This window comes from Bombina bombina, chromosome 4 (assembly GCF_027579735.1).
Source record: "Bombina bombina isolate aBomBom1 chromosome 4, aBomBom1.pri, whole genome shotgun sequence".
Classification (NCBI taxonomy): domain Eukaryota; kingdom Metazoa; phylum Chordata; class Amphibia; order Anura; family Bombinatoridae; genus Bombina; species Bombina bombina.
Window position 1 is genome coordinate 471491863 of NC_069502.1, and position 22680 is coordinate 471514542.

The 22680-nt window shown below is 36.8% G+C and overlaps 1 protein-coding gene across 1 annotated transcript; it reads right to left on the reverse strand.

The window, feature by feature from the left end:
* Positions 1-3948: 3948 nt before the first annotated feature.
* LOC128655443 (protein CLN8-like) lies at positions 3949-19904 on the reverse strand. The gene is made up of 2 exons (XM_053709066.1): positions 19277-19904; positions 3949-5004 (listed from the first exon to the last, which is right to left on the reverse strand). The coding sequence occupies exons 1-2, from the start codon at positions 19814-19816 to the stop codon at positions 4678-4680; spliced, it is 867 nt and encodes a 288-aa protein (XP_053565041.1). The 5' UTR covers positions 19817-19904; the 3' UTR covers positions 3949-4677.
* Between the last annotated feature and the right edge of the window lie 2776 nt (positions 19905-22680).

A 22680-nucleotide genomic window follows, 5' to 3' on the forward strand; every position in this document is an offset into this window, starting at 1 on the left:
CTTCTAAATGGATTTAAAAAAATAAAATCTCTTATGTTATCAGGAACACTCTGAAAATTAGATGTTGACGGACAGCAACAGGTAATGTAACAGTACTAAAGGAAATTTTATCTGCATTAATAAGTTTGACATGACATGCAATACAAATAACAGCTGGAGAAACAGATACCAAAAGTTTATAGCAGACTTAGCTTGGTAGCTCCAGCACTGTGCAGTGATTTTCCTGTAGTAACTTCTGACTCAGTTGCAACGTGGAACATCTTGCAATATGTAAAAGAAAAAAACAACATATAAAGCAAAATTGATCAAATTCCTTAAATGACAGTTTCAGGAATGGGAAAAAAATGCCAGTGAACAAGCTTCTAGCAACCAGAAGCAATAAATAATGAGACTTAAATAATGTGGAGACAAAAATGACGCCCATATTTTTTAGCGCCAAAAAAGACGCCCACATTATTTGGCGCCTAAATGCTTTTGGCGCCAAAAATGACGCCACATCCGGAACGCCGACATCTTTGACGCAAAATAACGTCAAAAAATGACGCAACTTCCGGCGACACGTATGACGCCGGAAACGGAAAAGAATTTTTGCGCCAAAAAAGTCCGCGCCAAGAATGACGCAATAAAATGAAGCATTTTCAGCCCCCGCGAGCCTAACAGCCCACAGGGAAAAAAGTCAAATTTTTGAGGTAAGAAAAAATATGATAATTCAATGCATAATCCCAAATATGAAACTGACTGTCTGGAAATAAGGAAAGTTGAACATTCTGAGTCAAGGCAAATAAATGTTTGAATACATATATTTAGAACTTTATAAATAAAGTGCCCAACCATAGCTTAGAGTGTCACAGAAAATAAGACTTACTTACCCCAGGACACTCATCTACATGTTTGTAGAAAGCCAAACCAGTACTGAAACGAGAATCAGTAGAGGAAATGGTAAATATAAGAGTATATCGTCGATCTGAAAAGGGAGGTAAGAGATGAATCTCTACGACCGATAACAGAGAACCTTATGAAATAGACCCCGTAGAAGGAGATCACTGCATTCAATAGGCAATACTCTCTTCACATCCCTCTGACATTCACTGCACGCTGAGAGGAAAACCGGGCTCCAACTTGCTGCGGAGCGCATATCAACGTAGAATCTAGCACAAACTTACTTCACCACCTCCCTTGGAGGCAAAGTTTGTAAAACTGATTTGTGGGTGTGGTGAGGGGTGTATTTATAGGCATTTTAAGGTTTGGGAAACTTTGCCCCTCCTGGTAGGAATGTATATCCCATACGTCACTAGCTCATGGACTCTTGTTAATTACATGAAAGAAAAATAGGTTACAAACATTTAAAAAAATATTACAACAATTTTAAGCTAATTACACCTAATCTAAGCCCCCTAATAAAATAACAAAGCCCCCCAAAATAAAAAAATTCCCTACCTTATTCTACATTAAAAAAGTTCAAAGCTCTTTTACCTTACCAGCCCTTAAAAGGGCCTTTTGTGGGGCATACCCCAAAGAAAACTGCTCTTTTGCCTGTAAAAGAAAAATACAACCCCCCCAACATTAAAACCCACCACCCACATACCCCTAATCTAACCCAAACCCCCCTTAAAATAACCTAACACTAATCCCCTGAAGATCATCCTACCTTTAGTCGTCTTCACTCAGCCAAGCCACCGATGGAACTGAAGAGGAGATCCGGAGCGGCAGAAGTGATCCTCCAAGGGGCGCTGAAGAAATCTTCCATCCGATGAAGTGATCCTCCAGGCGGCGCTGAAGAAGTCTTCCATCCGGGCGATGTCATCTTCCAAGCGGCGCTGAAGAAGTCTTCTATCCGGGCAATGTCATCTTCCAAGCGGGGTCTTCAATCTTCAATCTTCATCCCGCCGACGCGGAACATCCTTCTTTCCCGACGGACTACCGACGAATGAAGGCTCCTTTAAGGGACGTCATCCAAGATGGCGTCCCTTCAATTCCGATTGGCTGATAGGATTCTATCAGCCAATCGGAATTAAGGTAGGAAAAATCTGATTGGCTGATTGAATCAGCCAATCAGATTGAAGTTCAATCCGATTGGCTGATCCAATCAGCCAATCAGATTGAGCTTGCATTCTATTGGCTGATCCAATCAGCCAATAGAATGCGAGCTCAATCTGATTGGCTGATTCAATCAGCCAATCAGATTTTTCCTACCTTAATTCCGATTGGCTGATAGAATCCTATCAGCCAATTGGAATTGAAGGGACGCCATCTTGGTTGACGTCGTCCCTTAAAGGAGCCTTCATTCGTCGGTAGTCCGTCGGGAAAGAAGGATGTTCCGCGTCGGCGGGATGAAGATTGAAGACCCCGCTTGGAAGATGACATCGCCCGGATAGAAGACTTCTTCAGCGCCGCTTGGAAGATGACATTGGCCGGATGGAAGACTTCTTCAGCGCCGCCTGGAGGATCACTTCATCGGATGGAAGATTTCTTCAGCGCCCCTTGGAGGATCACTTCTGCCGCTCCGGATCTCCTCTTCAGTTCCATCGGTGGCTCGGCTGAGTGAAGACGACTAAAGGTAGGATGATCTTCAGGGGATTAGTGTTAGGTTATTTTAAGGGGGGTTTGGGTTAGATTAGGGGTATGTGGGTGGTGGGTTTTAATGTTGGGGGGTTGTATTTTTCTTTTACAGGCAAAAGAGCAGTTTTCTTTGGGGCATGCCCCACAAAAGGCCCTTTTAAGGGCTGGTAAGGTAAAAGAGCTTTGAACTTTTTTAATGTAGAATAGGGTAGGGAATTTTTTTATTTTGGGGGGCTTTGTTATTTTATTAGGGGGCTTAGATTAGGTGTAATTAGCTTAAAATTGTAATATTTTTTAAATGTTTGTAACCTATTTTTTTATTTTTTGTAACTTAGCTTTTTTTATTTTTTGTACTTTAGTTAGTTTATGTAATTGTATTTAATTGTAGTTATTTGTATTTAATTTATTTAATTTATTTAATGATAGTGTAGTGTTAGGTTTAATTGTAACTTAGGTTAGGATTTATTTTACAGGTAATTTTGTATTTCTTTTAGCTAGGTAGTTATTAAATAGTTAATAACTATTTAATAACTATTCTAACTAGCTAAAATAAATACAAAGTTACCTGTAAAATAAATATAAATCCTAAAATAGCTACAATGTAATTATTAATTATATTGTAGCTATCTTAGGGTTTATTTTACAGGTAAGTATTTAGTTTTAAATAGGAATAATTTATTTAAGTGTAGTGTAGTGTTAGGTGTAATTGTAACTTAGGTTAGTTTTTATTTTACAGGTAAATTTCTCTTTATTTTATCTAGGTAGCTATTAAATAGTTAATAACTATTTAATAGCTATTGTACCTAGTTAAAATAAATTGAAAGTTACCTGTAAAATAAAAATAAATCCTAAAATAGCTACAATATAATTATTATTTATATTGTAGCTATATTAGGGTTTATTTTATAGGTAAGCATTTAGTTTTAAATAGGATTAATTTAGTTGATAATAGAAATATTATTTAGATTTATTTAATTAATATTTAAGTTAGGGGGGTGTTAGGGTTAGTGTTAGACTTAGGTTTAGGGCTTAATAAATTTATTACAGTGGCGGCTGTGTAGTGGGGGGCAGGATAGGTGTTAATAAATGTATTATAGGTGGCGATGGTGTAGGGGGGGCAGATTAGGGGTTAATAAATTTAATATAGGTTGCGGCAGGGTCCGGGAGCGGCGGTTTAGGGGTTAAACTATTTATTTAGTTGCGGTGAGGTGCGGGATCAGCAGGATAGGGGTTAATAACTTTATTATAGAGGGCGGCGGTATAGGGGGGGCAGGATAGGGGTTACTAGGTATAATGTAGGTTGCGGCAGTGTCCGGGAGCGGCGGTTTAGGGGTTAATACATTGATTATAGTTGCGGCGGGGTCAGGGAGCGGCGTTTTAGGGGTTAATATGTATAGAGTAGCTTGCGGTGGGCTCCGGGAGCGGCGGTTTAGGGTGTAATAACTTTATTTAGTTGCGGCGGTGTAGGGGGGACAGATTAGGGGTGTTTAGACTCGGGGTACATGTTAGGGTGTTAGGTGTAGACAGCTCCCATAGAAATCAATGGGATGTCTGGCAGCAGCGAACTTGTACTTTCTCTATGGTCAGACTCCCATTGATTCCTATGGGATCCGCTGCCTCCAGGCACGCTGGGCCGGAAAAGTGCCGAGCGTACCTGCTAGTTTTTTGATAATTAGCAAAAGTAGTCAGATTGTGCCGCACTTGTGTGCGGAACATCTGGAGTGACGTAAGAATCGATCTGTGTCGGACTGAGTCCGGCGGATCGAAGTTTACGTCACAAAATTCTACTTTTGCCGGTCTCTAGCCTTTGATAACTAAGGCGAATCAGCCTCGCCACAAATACGCTGCGGAATTCCAGCGTATTTGAGGTTGACGGCTTGATAACTACCCCCCTGTGACAATCGGTCCCTAAGACACAATTTAAACTGCTTTAGAAATGAAAGTTTACCAAACTGACTAACTTGTACTAAGAATTGGCAATTCACAAAACCTGAGCTGCATCAGTTTGCACAATAAGTCTGAGAATTCTGTTAAATTGTTTACAGCATTTGTTCACTTGACAAAAGTCCCAATAATGTCCATATAAAATCTTAGCTTCATAGCAACATAAGCCTTGGTCTAAGGTTTCTTCTTTTTGTTGTCCATCACAATATTTTTATCCTCTGACAGTGCAGACTTTGCTGATGGAGCCTTGAAATACCAGTCGACTGGGTTCAAGAGCTGATAAGTCTTTTTGTGAATCCAATAAGGGTTCAAAATAACCATGACTAATAAAATCCCACTGAAGAAAAATGCTAAATATACATAAGAAACAGAACGTATTAAACTATCCCAATACCACAAGCAGACCCACCAAATGTGGTAAAGAAGAACCATTCGGCAGTGGAATATGTGCACCATTATCCATTGGTTTATTTTCCAAAACACTGTGTCTGACCATCCAGCCTAAAAACAAAGAAAAAATAAATAAATATGCAAATTCCTTACATTCAGAAAGAAGACCAAATAATTTATCTACGAAATTCCCATTAACTTTAAAGGGATATTAACCTTTTCGCTGCTTAGCCATTTTCACACCCCTATGCTAAATGTGTTTTTAGAGTCTTGGCCCTTAGTCTTTTTTCAGAAGTCTAAGCATTTTTAGAAAAAAAACAAAACTTACTTTGCAAAAGAAATCATGAGAAATCGCCACCATGGATTGAAAAAGAAAAAAAATACTTTTGTGTGATTTTCTGTGGAGTACATGGGAGTCATTGTTTCATAAATACTTCAAAAACATATTTAGCATCATAAGTTTATACTTATATGGTCAAATATGAAAATCAATTTTTTCTTTCATGAATCAGATAGAGCATGTAATTAAAAGCAGCTTTTTAATTTACTCCTATTATCAAATTTTTGTCATTCTCTTGGTATCTTTATTTGAAAAGCAGGAATGTAAAGCTTAAGAGTTGGCCCATTTGTGGTTCAAGTCCTGGAAAGCTCTTGCTGATTGGTGGCTAAATGTAGCCACCAATCAGCAAGAGCTACCCAAATTACACAAAAATCTGAATTCCCAGAGGGGTGACTTAACCCTTTATGAAATCGTATGCATTTTTCTATCTCCAGCCAAAATCACTCAGTATAGCAAAAATAAATATTTGTACTAAAAGTAATCCTATATAGGGTTTCACAAAACATCACCCGTTCCTACATTCTCCCAGTTCTCCCATCTATTTTGATTCTAACATTTTGTTTTAGTAGTTCGGACAAAAATCATTATGAGCCCCAACATCAACCGTACTAAAAACAAAATGAGGCAAGCGGTTACTGCCAGGTTTTCAGTCTAATTTTAGCATCATTTCATAGTTATAAGGGCATGAACCCCCTTATTGGAATAGTGAAACATCACTTTTTAAAATGCATGGTATTATGATCTATTCTTATGATGATGGGGTAATAAAAGCCTATAAAAAGCATCAGAACCCCAAAAATAGAACCTAAGTTGAGAGCTATTTGTCATTGTTGTGACAATCAGATTGCTGCTTTCAAATAAAGGGTCACAAGTTGGGCCAGGAATTTTAGAAGTGTGGTGCGCAGCTGCAATTAGCGGCCTTCTAATTGCCAAAGAAAAATGGCAAAGCCATGCATATCTGCTGTTTCTGCATAAAGGGGACCCCAGAGAAGCTTTTTACAACCATTTGTCTTATGACTGCAGTAGTTGTGTGAAACCCAAAGTTAAAGTTAAAGATTTTTTTCATATGACCCTATTTGGCGGTCGAATAGTGGCGTGAAATACACCAAAATGAGCATAGTTCAATACCTTGGGTTGTCTTATTTAAATATATATAACGGTTTGTTAGGTAAATTAAAAAAAAGAAGAAAAAAAAGCTCTAATTCTGCTTAAATGGATTGATAGCAAAAATGCTAAAAATTCTCTTGCACTTTGGGCAATTTTTTCTCTGAAATTATCGGTAGTGAAGGGGTTAAAAGGCACGAGACTACTTATTTGATTATGAGCAAACCCCTCTGTCTTTGTGTTATATGCTGTCTTTAGGGGATAGGGACAGATTTGGCGCCACTACCCTCCATACAGTAAATACATTTACATACAGTAAATGGCAACCACCTACTAATGACAGTGGTATGAGACCCTATACTGGAAATGGGGGTTCCCCTCTTTAAACTGGGGTCTCATACCCCTTTATGTTTTATCTTTTTTGTTTTATATATAAAAGTGTACCCTCCTCCCCTCCTCAAACACAGTACAGCTGTCTACTTGTGGTAGGTGATCATCATTACCATGTGGCCACCTAAAAAATTAGTGAGGGGGTGTAACGCCCTCATTTGAAAGAGGAGAATTCCCTCTCATACCCATCTAGTTAAATCAGACAGGGAGATAGTAACACTACCCCCCAGTAGAAATCACTTTCAGTTTCTAGTTAGGCAGGTGCATCCTATGGGGATATAGAATCTATAGCATGTATTCCCCGCTATTGTGACACCATGGAATGTAGGAAGGCTATTTCAATGAAAAGATTGGAAAATAGGGGAGCCTTAACATACACAAAATTTCACTGTAAAAGTTTGTGGACCTCTTACAGTGAGCAGTGCGGGAGGCACAGAGAGTATTTTCTAGGCACACTGTCACTTTTATAAATTCACCATCTCACATCAAAATGTAAATGTGATTGAGAATAAGTAAAACAACTTATTAATATATTAAAAACACTGGAAAAAATGAATACACAAGTAAAACCAAAAAAATACTCATCCTTCACTCTATCTATTATATCTAACAGTATGTGCCCTAGTAAAACTATAACAGTGCTATTAAACCAAGGTCAGTACAACAAGGGTGATTATCCCCATTGATCACAAAATATCCCTATGCAAATAAGCTATTGAAGGGAATTAAACGTTCATGATTCAGATAGGGCATGCAATTTTAAACAACTTTTCAATTTTTTTTTATCATCAAATTTGCTTTGTTCGTTTGGTATTCTTTGTTGAAAGCAAAACCTAGGTAGGTTCGTATGCTAATTTCTAAGCCCTTGAAGGCCGCCTCTTGTCTCAGTAAATTTTGACAGTTTTTCACAACTAGACAGCGGTAGTTCATGTGTGCCATATAGATAACATTGAGCTCACTTCCGTGGAGTTATGTATGAGTCGGCACTGATTGGCTAAAATGCAAGTCTGTCAAAACAACTGTAATACGGGGGCAGTCTGCAGAGGCTTAGGTACAAGGTAATCACAGAAGTAAAAAGTATATTAATATAACAGTGTTGGTTATGCAATAATGGGGAATGGGCAATAAAGGGATTATCTATATTTTGAGCAGACTTTCCCTTTAAGTGGCTTACATTGCTACGCAAGGTGATATAAAAGGGAGCATCATCTTTACTCTTGTCGTTTACAGCTCCAATTATTTAATAAAGCTAAGTGTTCCCAGCCTTAAGGGCTTTCAATCAGCCTAGAAACATTAGACCTGATGTAAAGATAAGAAGACATCATTCAAGAATTGTTAGATCATAAGTATAAATGGTTTACATAAACAAGACAAATGCCATGCATCATAGTGCTATTGTGCCTTCTATATGATAAAATACACCCTACATATTTGTTTGAGAGAGATGAAGGATTACAGCCTCACCTCACACCTTTGCACCATCACTGACTCTCCCCATTCTAAACTCCTTTCTGCTTTTTAAATTTATTTAGCTGTGTGCAGGTGACCTCCCCCCAGGACCCATAAATGTCACACAACACAGCTTATCCTGAAATGTCTTGAAGTCCTTATGCATAGGTTCATTACAAGCCATGTGACTTAAGTCTTGGAAACCCAATAACTCACACAATTAACAGTTGGGTAAAGTGCCTTTAACCTTCTCTCTTCAGAGTGTGAATTCAGATATTAGAGCCGAAAAAGACAGAATTAAATTATTTATATGTTTAATAACATAAGACAAATAGAAGTTACACAAAGAAATAACATTTCAGATTAACCCTGGCAATGCTGAGAACACAATACCTCCTCTGCTGGGAAGCTAATCCAGGTATTAACTACTCCTCATGAATTGATCATGACAGGTTCCATTCTGGATACGGAACAATTTACAAAGGGGATAAGGTGTTATTAAATTTAATGGACGCCAAAGGATAGTTGTGTAGTGCAAAGATAAAAGAATAAACCATTGTCTAAATCCAAACTGAGATAGTGTAATTCGTAAAAACTGCCAATCCAACCTATTGAAGGTTTTCTCGGCATCCATTCCCAGGATCACAGCAGGAGCCTCCCCTCTCTTAGCAAATTCAATTAATTGTAAAATTGTGTTATCACAGGCTTCCCTGGCTGGGATAAAGCCAACTTGATATAGGTGGGTAATTTGTGGCAGAAATCTATTAATCCTCATGGCTACTATTTTGGCATATAATTTAATATTTAAATTGAAAAGGGAAATTGGACGAAAGTAAGCAGAGCTATCTTTCGCCTTTCCTGGTTTAGGGAGGACCACAATCCTTGCCACTAACATAATAGGGTGGAAAGACAATCCATCTACCTTTTCAAATACAGATAATAAGTTGGGCATAATATATTTTTGAATGTTTTAAAATATTTTGCTGATAGGCCGCCTGGGCCTGGTCTTTTCCCAGGCTTCAAGTTTTTTATGGTGTCTAACAATTCTTCCCTGGAGATAGGGTGATCCAGTTGATTAATCATATTTTCTTGCCGGATTGCCGGTAGAACTGTGCATTGCTCTAGATTTACATGTACGTTTTATTTTGCACATAGTTTACTAAACAATACCAGGAAGCAAAATTGTACAAGTTTAATTGGAAAAGCGAGAGAGGCACATGGCAAAAAACACCCTGTGCAGAAATTCCACACTACTATCCCAGAGGTGCTTCTCTAGTATACAACCTTCAGGTAGTACAGACCTGCCCGATCTGCGCCAGCTCCCTGCCTCACAGAATGTCTGCTATGGTGTTTACCAGTCCTACATAGGTAACTGCTGCAGGAGTCAGTATAGCACTTCATTTAAAAGCTAGTGGGGTTTTTAGTGGAAAAATACTAAAGCAAGAATAGAAAGAATGTTAGATGGCTACAAAAATCATTTGGAGAGTGTTATTTCTGCCAAAGGCAGCATTAATAGGTACTGACTGGATGAGTACCCAAACTTCTGCACTTGTCCCATTTACTGTTTCATTCTTTTACAATCATTCAGCAAATAAATGTTAACTGCATTCAAATTTTCAGAAATATGACTGCAAAGCTTGTGCTAACTTTTTTTTCGCTTAGAAAATCAACTAAATAACTTATTTGTTCTGAGGTGGCAAAATGTTTGCATACAATTGTAACTAATATTTTAGCACACAGCAGACATGATACTGTGCAGTTATATTCGTATCAATGTTACGTTTTACATATGATAGCAAATTTCAACAATCTGTGCACTTACAATTATTTTCACAGGTGTCTTTATTTACTTTATGAAAAATCCTTAAAGTGAAGGTAAACTTTGGTGAATGAAAGCCGTTTTTTTAAAAATAAAATCCAGCTTCCTCCAATCACAGCATGGCCTCAGGCAATGACCACCCTGGGGGGAAAGCCGTGATTGGAGGAAGCCGGATTAGTCATTGCTGACGTGTGAAGAGAGGATTTTCAGGAGGGGGAAGCTGCTCTGGCTGTGAAAAGAAAAAAAGTTAAGTTTTTAATCAAAATGGCTGCTTTGTTAACTTTGATGAATGAAAGTGCCCCTGTTTTTAATAGTATTTTTAAAAAACGGGATTTCATTAATCAAAGTTTACCTTTACTTTAAGTAGTTAGTGGATTTGTATATGCTAAAGGGACAGTCTACTTGAAATTTTTACAGTTTAACCCCTTCACTAATGGGACTTTCAGAGAAGAACTTGCCTAAAATACCGGAGATTTTTTAGCATTTTTGCTATCACTCCATTTAAACAAAAATAGAGCCTTTTTTTGTATTTACCTGCCAAAACTATATATATATATATATATATATATATATATATATATATATATATATATATATATATATATATAGGTCCAAACAGATCGCACTCCAGACTTCCAAAAGCAGCAGCCCAATATATATAGAATAAAAGAAAGAGCTCACTCCTATCCTTTCATCAATACCTCATTTAATGAATGTTTTCAGACCATAAAGTCCGTCCTCAGACAAAAAAGTGTGTACAGTGAGACTTAACCTCTACCAAGCTTAAAAAACAGTGCAGCAGCTAGACGTCACTCTTTTGAAAAAGGCCTGTGAGAGGCCAAAACGCGTCGACCAAGAATCTGATAAGCCTTATTTCTACATCTACTTTAAACATACTACACTATATTGATTATCTTTCACAGATAAATCCAGCTAGGAGCAGATCTTTCACAGATAAATCCAGCTAGGAGCAGAACATCCACTAAAATCTCTGGATTTCCACCTGTGGTCGCAGCACTAACCCTGCAGCACCCAGCTGCACTAATCTTGCAACACCCAACTGAACCTTAAGAATAATTTTTCATTCACTAACTTTCATCACTTAGACTATTATTGCACCTACGAATGTATTTATCTTAACTTCAACACATATTTTCATCTTTTTTTATCAATGGCATCTTTTGGCAATTTCTGCTAAAAAAAATTCACATTTTTACATTTTTGTATTTGTATCCTTTGTTGAAGGATTAACTCCCCCCCCACTATTTTGCCCTATTTTTTGAGCTTTCAGTCACATCCCCTTTTTTCTCCTACACCATCACTAATGAGGGATCATCTATAACATAACTATATTGGACTCTACCTAAGTATACGCTTGGAAATTCTACATCATGTTTTCACTGAATCTGGGATTACAAGTTACACTCAACTGATAGGAACAATTTGTGACTTCTCACTACACCACGGCCAAGAGTGCCCCATTTGTGTACCAAGGTGGTGTAGTACTGCTTTAGTGGTACTTTCTTTAGTGGTACTTTTTCCATGTATATACAGTATATACAGGGAGTGCAGAATTATTAGGTAAGTTGTATTTTTGAGGATTAATTTTATTATTGAACAACAACCATGTTCTCAATGAACCCAAAAAACTCATTAATATCAAAGCTGAATAGTTTTGGAAGTAGTTTTTAGTTTGTTTTTAGTTATAGCTATTTTAGGGGGATATCTGTGTGTGCAGGTGACTATTACTGTGCATAATTATTAGGCAACTTAACAAAAAACAAATATATACCCATTTCAATTATTTATTTTTACCAGTGAAACCAATATAACATCTCAACATTCACAAATATACATTCCTGACATTCAAAAACAAAACAAAAACAAATCAGTGACCAATATAGCCACCTTTCTTTGCAAGGACACTCAAAAGCCTGCCATCCATGGATTCTGTCAGTGTTTTGATCTGTTCACCATCAACATTGCGTGCAGCAGCAACCACAGCCTCCCAGACACTGTTCAGAGAGGTGTACTGTTTTCCCTCCTTGTAAATCTCACATTTGATGATGGACCACAGGTTCTCAATGGGGTTCAGATCAGGTGAACAAGGAGGCCATGTCATTAGATTTTCTTCTTTTATACCCTTTCTTGCCAGCCACGCTGTGGAGTACTTGGACGCGTGTGATGGAGCATTGTCCTGCATGAAAATCATGTTTTTCTTGAAGGATGCAGACTTCTTCCTGTACCACTGCTTGAAGAAGGTGTCTTCCAGAAACTGGCAGTAGGACTGGGAGTTGAGCTTGACTCCATCCTCAACCCGAAAAGGCCCCACAAGCTCATCTTTGATGATAGCAGCCCAAACCAGTACTCCACCTCCACCTTGCTGGCGCCTGAGTCGGACTGGAGCTCTCTGCCCTTTACCAATCCAGCCACGGGCCCATCCATCTGGCCCATCAAGACTCACTCTCATTTCATCAGTCCATAAAACCTTAGAAAAATCAGTCTTGAGATATTTCTTGGCCCAGTCTTGACGTTTCAGCTTGTGTGTCTTGTTCAGTGGTGGTCGTCTTTCAGCCTTTCTTACCTTGGCCATGTCTCTGAGTATTGCACACCTTGTGCTTTTGGGCACTCCAGTGATGTTGCAGCTCTGAAATATGGCCAAACTGGTGGCAAGTGGCATCTTGGCAGCTGCACGCTTGACTTTTCTCAGTTCATGGGCAGTTATTTTGCGCCTTGGTTTTTCCACACGCTTCTTGCGACCCTGTTGACTATTTTGAATGAAACGCTTGATTGTTCGATGATCACGCTTCAGAAGCTTTGCAATTTTAAGAGTGCTGCATCCCTCTGCAAGATATCTCACTATTTTTGACTTTTCTGAGCCTGTCAAGTCCTTCTTTTGACCCATTTTGCCAAAGGAAAGGAAGTTGCCTAATAATTATGCACACCTGATATAGGGTGTTGATGTCATTAGACCACACCCCTTCTCATTACAGAGATGCACATCACCTAATATGCTTAATTGGTAGTAGGCTTTCGAGCCTATACAGCTTGGAGTAAGACAACATGCATAAAGAGGATGATGTGGTCAAAATACTCATTTGCCTAATAATTCTGCACACAGTGTATATATATATATATATATATATATATATATATATATATATATATATATATGTAATAAAGTTAGGGAAAAAAGGGGGATAAGGAATATTCAAGAGGGCGCAACACTCAGAAAGTAAGACCCTAAATATGGGAGTCTGTTTTAAGTTAGTTTAAAAAAACCAGTTTACTGGAAAAGAGCAACTGGTTAATGTATATGTCTGGGTTTCCAAATGATAGAAATGCTGTAGATCAGAAAAAAAAGGTGATTATAGTTATTATTTAGTGTCACTATTAAAAGCTAATATTTAGTTGGATAACAAATGGTATCTAAAATGAATGTATACAATATACACAATTAACTTAGTTGGAATGCAGTTAACAATATTGTTGTTCTAGCCACATAACTAGTGTAGTACCCGCTGGATTGTGTGTGACAAATTAAGTGCACAAAGACATATATCAAAATGCAGCCACCTGTATCCAGGAGTGACCTAAATATTAGCAGAAGTCACTACGCTTGGTACTTTAAATATTATGATAGCCTAAGCGTACCATGCGTAGTAATAATAATAATGATAGGAGAGTTTCAATATCAATCTAAATCACAACAAAAATAGCCCAATAAAGTTCAATAAAGTTCAAAGTATAAGTCCAATATTGGTGGAAAGCTTCAATAACTGTAGGTAGATGCAAGTAATGCAAAATGTTTAGGCAAATATAACAATGTATCCACGTTCCACAACGAGCCCGTTGGGAGTATACTTACACTCCGTTACCTCAATCTAATGAGGTAAGTGCCGCGCAGTGTATAGGTAGTTCTCCCTCCCGGTATCTGTGGTATAGTGGAGCAGTGTCCTCTTACGATCCAGAGATCTCTTTAGCACTCTCTCTCGAATTTGACTCAATCATGTAAGAGAAAGGACATACAATAGTGCAACATTGTATGGGAATATCACACTTTTTATTTATTTAACAATTGTGCGCTTACATCAAATGACCTCAATAGTATGAGGTAATTAAAAGCATTGGTATAAAAATTCTTTGTCCTTTGACTCCTGAACAAATACTGATAAAATCTGGTAAAATCTGTGTACAATACAGATGAAACATACGGTATAAAACAAGGAACCTGACGCGTTTCGAAGGGATATGGAACTTTTGTGCCCTTCTTCCTCAGAGGTATTTACCGATTAATACATTTGCTGCGCTTAAATACACTGAAAAGCCGGGGCGGCGGCACGCCCCGTAACGCTAATAAGTGTAGCCATTGGTCTCTAAAGATCACATGCCGGTTAGTTTATACTATTGGTTTAAAGTCCGGTTGTGAGTGTGTCATGTGACACTTCATTGATGCCATTGGATCTCAATATTGTGTACACTGTTTCTGTAGAAACATCGTAAACTACGGATAGTGTCCGATCGTATGAAAAACTTAAAATAATTTTGTTAAAGTATGTTTGGTATAATCATTTAAGTGGTTGGAGCTTGTTTTAAGTAAACGTCTATAATATGTTAAATGTATATCAGACATAATACAAAAATAATAATGATATATTACCAATGTCAATTTTTTGTGTAGTTGTGTCTAAAAGGAGAGATATTTTACTATAGTGATAAAAATGTGAAAAGTTGAATAATCCATTTTCCCTTTTTATAGTGTAGATGTCTAAAAATCTCCAGAATGGGAGATCGCCTTGTTATTTAATATAATCCTAGGCTATATGGATTATATATTTATAATATTCCTTTAAAAAGATAATAGATAATAAGATAAATTAATGTAGCAAGTGTATATGATAGAAAATTGAGTGTATGTGCTGGAATAAAATTGGATAAATATATGAATGAATAAATTCTAATAGACTATTGGGAATTATTAAATCATTGATAACTATAAAAGTCCTCTGGATCCTCAAAAAAGACGAGTTTTATTACTGAAATAGCTCCAAAAGTAATTTTTAGGAAAAACCGGAATCTGAAAAACATTCTAGCACCTAGCCAATTGAAAGACAAACCAGGTACAAATAAAAATTGGCTTAGTAAATCCACAATTGGATTTTTCAAGTGCAACAGACGCAACTGTGTGGCTTGTAATCACCATTTAGGGAAAAATAAACCCACAAAGATGATCACTTCAGCTGTTACATAATGAATTGATTTCATAGCTCTTTTTCGTAACTGTTGCACAGAAAATGTGGTTTACATTTTAGAATGTGGGTGTGGCCTACAGTATATAGGCCGCACCACTAGACCCTATAAAAAAAGACTTTTGGAACATCTTAATAATATAGAAATAGGAGAAAAAAATCACAACCTCTCCGCACACTACCTCAAGAAACACAATAAAGATCCGAGTTGTTTAAAAGGATCGATTTTAGAATACATACCTGAAAAGAGAAGAGGAGGAGATAGAGAATTGGACATCCGGAGGAGGGAAACATTCTGGATCTATACTTTTCAAACACTAGTTCCCAAGGGATTGAATAAAGACATTGACCTTGCTGCCTATCTCACCTAATTCCATCCATCTATGTATATATGATACAATTCATTCCCAACGATTGTTCCTCCACTAAATAGAAAGTTTTTACTACAACTCTATCTAATCTAATTTAATCTATTTAACCAACTTATATCTTAGTTGAATACCCAGATAATGTAGTATTATTCAATCTCTGTTGGTAACTGTTGAATTCACCAATATGGACCACTAAAATTTAATTACAATATTAAACTATTTAGTGATCCATATCGGATCCATGTATTGTTCCTCTATAAGTACAAGCCCCATTTTGCATCTTATATTATCCCATACATTCCCATTCAAGTACAACATAAAGTATTATCTCTTTAATATAACATCTATTTAGTTTTATAAATTTCAGTTTATATGACATTATATTTATATTTTAACCATTAATAGCAATAATAATAATTATGCCAATATTAACTATATTTAATAAACATCGATTTTGGATTTTTAATACCAAATTTTCATCTCTGTACCCCTTTTTTTTTTTTTTTAAATAAATTTTAACCATCATTTTTTTATATATCATTACAACTATAGGATTTATTATAAGATATCACCATTTATCTAGTCCTGAAACCAGAGGACATTTATAGTTATCAATGATTTAATAATTCCCAATAGTCTATTAGAATTTATTCATTCATATATTTATCCAATTTTATTCCAGCACATACACTCAATTTTCTATCATATACACTTGCTACATTAATTTATCTTATTATCTATTATCTTTTTAAAGGAATATTATAAATATATAATCCATATAGCCTAGGATTATATTAAATAACAAGGCGATCTCCCATTCTGGAGATTTTTAGACATCTACACTATAAAAAGGGAAAATGGATTATTCAACTTTTCACATTTTTATCACTATAGTAAAATATCTCTCCTTTTAGACACAACTACACAAAAAATTGACATCGGTAATATATCATTATTATTTTTGTATTATGTCTGATATACATTTAACATATTATAGACATTTACTTAAAACAAGCTCCAACCACTTAAATGATTATACCAAACATACTTTAACAAAATTATTTTAAGTTTTTCATACGATCGGACACTATCCGTAGTTTACGATGTTTCTACAGAAACAGTGTACACAATATTGAGATCCAATGGCATCAATGAAGTGTCACATGACACACTCACAACCGGACTTTAAACCAATAGTATAAACTAACCGGCATGTGATCTTTAGAGACCAATGGCTACACTTATTAGCGTTACGGGGCGTGCCGCCGCCCCGGCTTTTCAGTGTATTTAAGCGCAGCAAATGTATTAATCGGTAAATACCTCTGAGGAAGAAGGGCACAAAAGTTCCATATCCCTTCGAAACGCGTCAGGTTCCTTGTTTTTTACCGTATGTTTCATCTGTATTGTACACAGATTTTACCAGATTTTATCAGTATTGTTCAGGAGTCAAAGGACAAAGAATTTTTATACCAATGCTTTTAATTACCTCATACTATTGAGGTCATTTGATGTAAGCGCACAATTGTTAAATAAATAAAAAGTGTGATATTCCCATACAATGTTGCACTATTGTATGTCCTTTCTCTTACATGATTGAGTCAAATTCGAGAGAGAGTGCTAAAGAGATCTCTGGATCGTAAGAGGACACCGCTCCACTATACCACAGATACCGGGAGGGAGAACTACCTATACACTGCGCGGCACTTACCTCATTAGATTGAGGTAACGGAGTGTAAGTATACTCCCAACGGGCTCGTTGTGGAACGTGGATACATTGTTATATTTGCCTAAACATTTTGCATTACTTGCATCTACCTACAGTTATTGAAGCTTTCCACCAATATTGGACTTATACTTTGAACTTTATTGAACTTTATTGGGCTATTTTTGTTGTGATTTAGATTGATATTGAAACTCTCCTATCATTATTATTATTATTACTACGCATGGTACGCTTAGGCTATCATAATATTTAAAGTACCAAGCGTAGTGACTTCTGCTAATATTTAGGTCACTCCTGGATACAGGTGGCTGCATTTTGATATATGTCTTTGTGCACTTAATTTGTCACACACAATCCAGCGGGTACTACACTAGTTATGTGGCTAGAACAACAATATTGTTAACTGCATTCCAACTAAGTTAATTGTGTATATTGTATACATTCATTTTAGATACCATTTGTTATCCAACTAAATATTAGCTTTTAATAGTGACACTAAATAATAACTATAATCACCTTTTTTCTGATCTACAGCATTTCTATCATTTGGAAACCCAGACATATACATTAACCAGTTGCTCTTTTCCAGAAAACTGGTTTTTTTAAACTAACTTAAAACAGACTCCCATATTTAGGGTCTTACTTTCTGAGTGTTGCGCCCTCTTGAATATTCCTTATCCCCTTTTTTCCCTAACTTTATTACACATTTTATTCTATCAGGTTCACTATTCCTGGGGGCACAGTTTTCTCTGGATAGATATTCATAGGCAGCAAATTCATCACTCTAGTCACATTTGAATATATATTTTTAGGGTGTTTTTACAGCGCTACCCCTACACCCATCTTTTTTGCTTTTATATATATATATATATATATATATATATATATATATATATATATATATATATATTTATATATAACTTTTATTCGCATATTATTATCAAGGTTGTCTACTGTCACATCTTACCAGTCTTTTTGTATGTTGATAAACATGGATCCATGTTAATGTACTATTTGAATATTCCACATAGGTACCTTTGCATATTATTTATTGTTTTAAACTTTTGTTTTAATTATTGTTTTAACTGTCAACATTTATTGTCATTAATAAATACACGTGTACTACCTATTCACATCCTAGCCCACTTCTAGTTGAGGCGCTCAGGCTACATCCATATATTCTTAAAAGTTCCTTATTGACAGCTAGAGGTCAAGACAGCCGGAGCATATAGGATTACACAGGCGCTAGGTATATATTCCATCAGTACCTATAAAACATTTTTTTTAATTGTTTTATTTATTTATTCCACATTTTTTGTTGTGTAGTGGTCCCCCTCTGCCGAGATTGTTAGTTAGGGATCCCCCACCCCTCCTTTTTTCTGTAGTGTAGCTCCCCATCTCTCCCCTTCATTTATTTATTTTTTCCGCATTGTAGGGCCCTCCCACTCCCTCCCTTCCCCCTCTGCTGCTGGACCGCCCACCTGCCTCTCGGATTCCCTCAGGCACCTCCCGCAGAGCAGTAATGCCCTGCTGGAAAATAGCTGGTGATTGGTGGCTGCACATATATGCATTATTATTGGCTCATCAGATGTGTTCTGCTAGCTCCCAGTAGTGCATTGCTGTTACTGAGCCTACTCTTCAACAAAGGATACCAAAAATTAAAAACAATGATAACAGAAGTTGGAAAGTTGTTTAAAATGGCATGCTCTTTCTGAATAACATTTAATTTTGACTTTACTGTCCCTTTAATTCAAAACATAAAATTAAATAGTATACTTAGTTTATCATCAAATAGGAAAGTTATCAACCTTACAAACGTAAGCACTGGAGAGTTATGGTATTGCATTTAGCATCACAATTTCTTTGAGTAAGGGTCGATCAAATTTATATAAATTTATACAATTTTGAAAAATACAGATATATATATATATATCTTACCCTCAACATCATCCATGAAATGCAAGTGAAAGGTGTGCTCATCTCCAATAATAACGTTACCAAAACTAAATAATGTCCAGCTGTACTGTAAATCACTGCTCCAAAAACTCCAACTAAGGCAAAAATATGGTGAACTGCTAGATACACATCACATCTCCAAAAAATTAAATTGAACGTGAGAAGGGCTACATTGTCATAAAGGAAGAATCCAGTTGCTGTAAGTATAGTAAACCAAGACCAGTCCTGCTGGGAGCTGATCTTATCTGCTGTAAGAACTGGATCCACAAGCAACGCTCTCAGACCAGCAACAGTGCACTGTACTCCAAATACTGCTCGTGTGGCCGCAATGTCCCAAAATACCTTCTCTTTGGTAGAAAGGCCACGATAAGTAACACAGAGGAGGATAGAGATGAAGTGACAAAATACAAAAATTCCCAAATAGACAAAAAACCCAGCAGCAATCAGCTTCAAGCAGGTTTCCCACGAAGAATAATCCATTTCAGATTGTAAGGTGACCTTTGACGGCTGGTCAGTGAGCATCTGAATGGAGTAATAGTGTTTGCTGCTTTCATTAATAAGAAGTGTTTTTCAAGGATGATGATTTCCCATAGCAGTTAGAGGTAGACATGCTTATCTGAAAATGTAGTTTAAAAGAAAGGGTAGAATTAAAGGCTGGTGTATTAGAAGTCCATTGTATTGATCTAATACATACAAATATATATAACAAAACATCCAAACTGTAATCATTCTGCAAAGAATAATGAGTTGCCCTAATGTCTGCATCCACATAACACTTAAAGTAACAAAGCCAAAGTGTAGAATAGGTACCAAGAGAAAGAAGAAAAATATATAATAGATGTAAATTAGAAAATTGCATGCTCTATCTGAATCAGGAAAGAACATTTTTGGGTTTGATACCCCGTTAATAAAGTCTTGTTTTTCTTTCACAGGGGCAAGCAAGTTTTTGTATACAGTTGAGCCCTATACCGTTTACTTTAGAACTAAGTCATAATGTTGGCGTGCAAGTAAGAAAGACAAAAGAAGGCTGAATCTTATTGTAAATGTTATATATTAGTGTGCCAGTGCACACTAAGAAGGGCACCCCATCAATTATCCCCAAGTACCCAGGGCCAAAAGGAATTTTGCCAGGCACTATTGGCCAGTATTTTAGGTGACATGGTGACCTTTATCAGGCCGTACTCATAGCAAGCAGTTTAGAGTATAAGCAACGTTTTAAAGGAAATTTACTTTATGAAAATAATTGATCACGATGTAATAAAAACACACAAGAGTCAATAATAACAAACACAACAAATTATACAGAAATCTAGGTATCAATAAGTAGATTATTTACCAACTTCTTTTATAGGTGGTGGAAACAATGGTTCAAATTAAAATGTGAAGAGCAGGGAGGATTTGATTTACATAACCAATTAAACAACTAGTAAGACTCAATTTAAATCATGGTTTTCTACACAAAGACCCATTGTTACTGGTTGCTATAATCTTAATATTTATAATCAGATTGTTAGGGGTAATATGAACCTGACTGCAGCCATCTTGTTCCTCGCAGCCATCTTGTGATGATTAGCATCCATTTTGTAATGATTAGACTTTATTATAATGGGTTATTATGTAGTGGGAAATATGTGCATGTTATGTTAGTTTCTTTAGCTGTTCGGCCTGTCAATGTACTTTGGCTATACGCCCAGAAGAAGATAATGTCAATAAGATGGTTCAGAAACCTTGCTGTCTCCGCATATGTTAGCTTATTATGACTATGAGATTATTGTTATGAGCTGGTGAATTCCCAGAATCACACTGTGCTCTACTGTGTAAAACTGTGTAAGATGACGCGGTCCTAACGTGTCATCCCCTTAACCCTGTATGCTGTTACTGTACACTATAAGAAATGCTTGCACTGTTCAATAAACAGGATTGGCTTTAGATCATATTGCTGTGTGGTCTGAGTCATTCTAAGGGATCCTTATCAGATAATCTACATCTGCCTCAGGTGGTACACTGGGCCCATGGCTTCGGCCTGACCTGACACTTACCCCCCTGGGGAAACACCTAACACAGATGAATGTTTCATTTTTAGAATAATAACTCTTCAGATTAGTTAACTACTGATTTGGTTATATACTATTAGAAATACATAGACAGATCATTAAGACATTATTGCTTAGTGAATTATCTCCAGTTTAATAGGCTAATCATTCACATTTGGACACATTTTCTGCTGTACTTTATTGGAAGCAGAAAAAAAATTATTACCTTATTTAGTAATAACAACTTAAATATTTTAACTATATAACTATAAGAATAACTTTATAGGTTTCACTTTCATTTTTACTGCTTGTCCCTCCCTCCCCACACTTAGCTCCTGGTGCAGATCAATTCTACTGCAAACAATCTTCTGTGAATTGAACTTCTTGAAACTTAAGGGCAGGCCCATTAACCCCTTGCACTAATTTGACGTAGCTACTATATCACACTGTACTGCCCAGTGAACTGTGTCAACGCAGTACCTACATCCAACATAGAGGTGCACGTTGAGATCCCCACTGTCAAAGCTACAGCTGAGAACAGAAGGCATCTGCCTTAATATGGTAAGGGAGCACTGATTGTGATCCCTTACCATATGAAGCTAGATCGCCTATCGATATAGAGAGTGACACTGTCTGTGTCACTCTCTGTATTAATCCTCCAATGGTGCCAGTGGGAGCGGTTCGGAGGGAAGAAGGGGGTTGAAAAGTATAAGGCAGTAGAGAGGGAGGGATGGGGGGCCCTACACTATGAAACAATATTGGCTGGAAGGGGGGACCCTACACTACAGAAATTGGTGATCTTGGTGGAGGGAGATTGAGTGGGGGGCCTACACTGCAAAAAAATTTAAACAAAAAACAACAATATTTTGTTACTGGTAGACTGGCTGCCAGTAACAAACATGGTGGGGAGCAACGGGCAGAGGGTTAAAAGCTGTTATGGGGGGTAATCATAGAGGTGGGAGGGTGAGGAGGGATCTACACTATAGAAATAAATAAATAAATATTAAAAAAATAAATAGATAAATAAAAGCCTTAAAGATGGTGAAGAGAAGATAGGTGTTTAGGAGGGAACAGACAGGGATCAGGGGGTGGAAGGTGACAGGTGGGAGGGTAATCACTACACTAGAGAAAAACATAATTTATGTAAGAACTTACCTGATAAATTCATTTCTTTCATATTAGCAAGAGTCCATGAGCTAGTGACGTATGGGATATACATTCCTACCAGGAGGGGGCAAAGTTTCCCAAACCTCAAAATGCCTATAAATACACCCATCACCACACCCACAATTCAGTTTAACGAATAGCCAAGAAGTGGGGTGATAAGAAAAAAGTGCGAAAGCATATAAAATA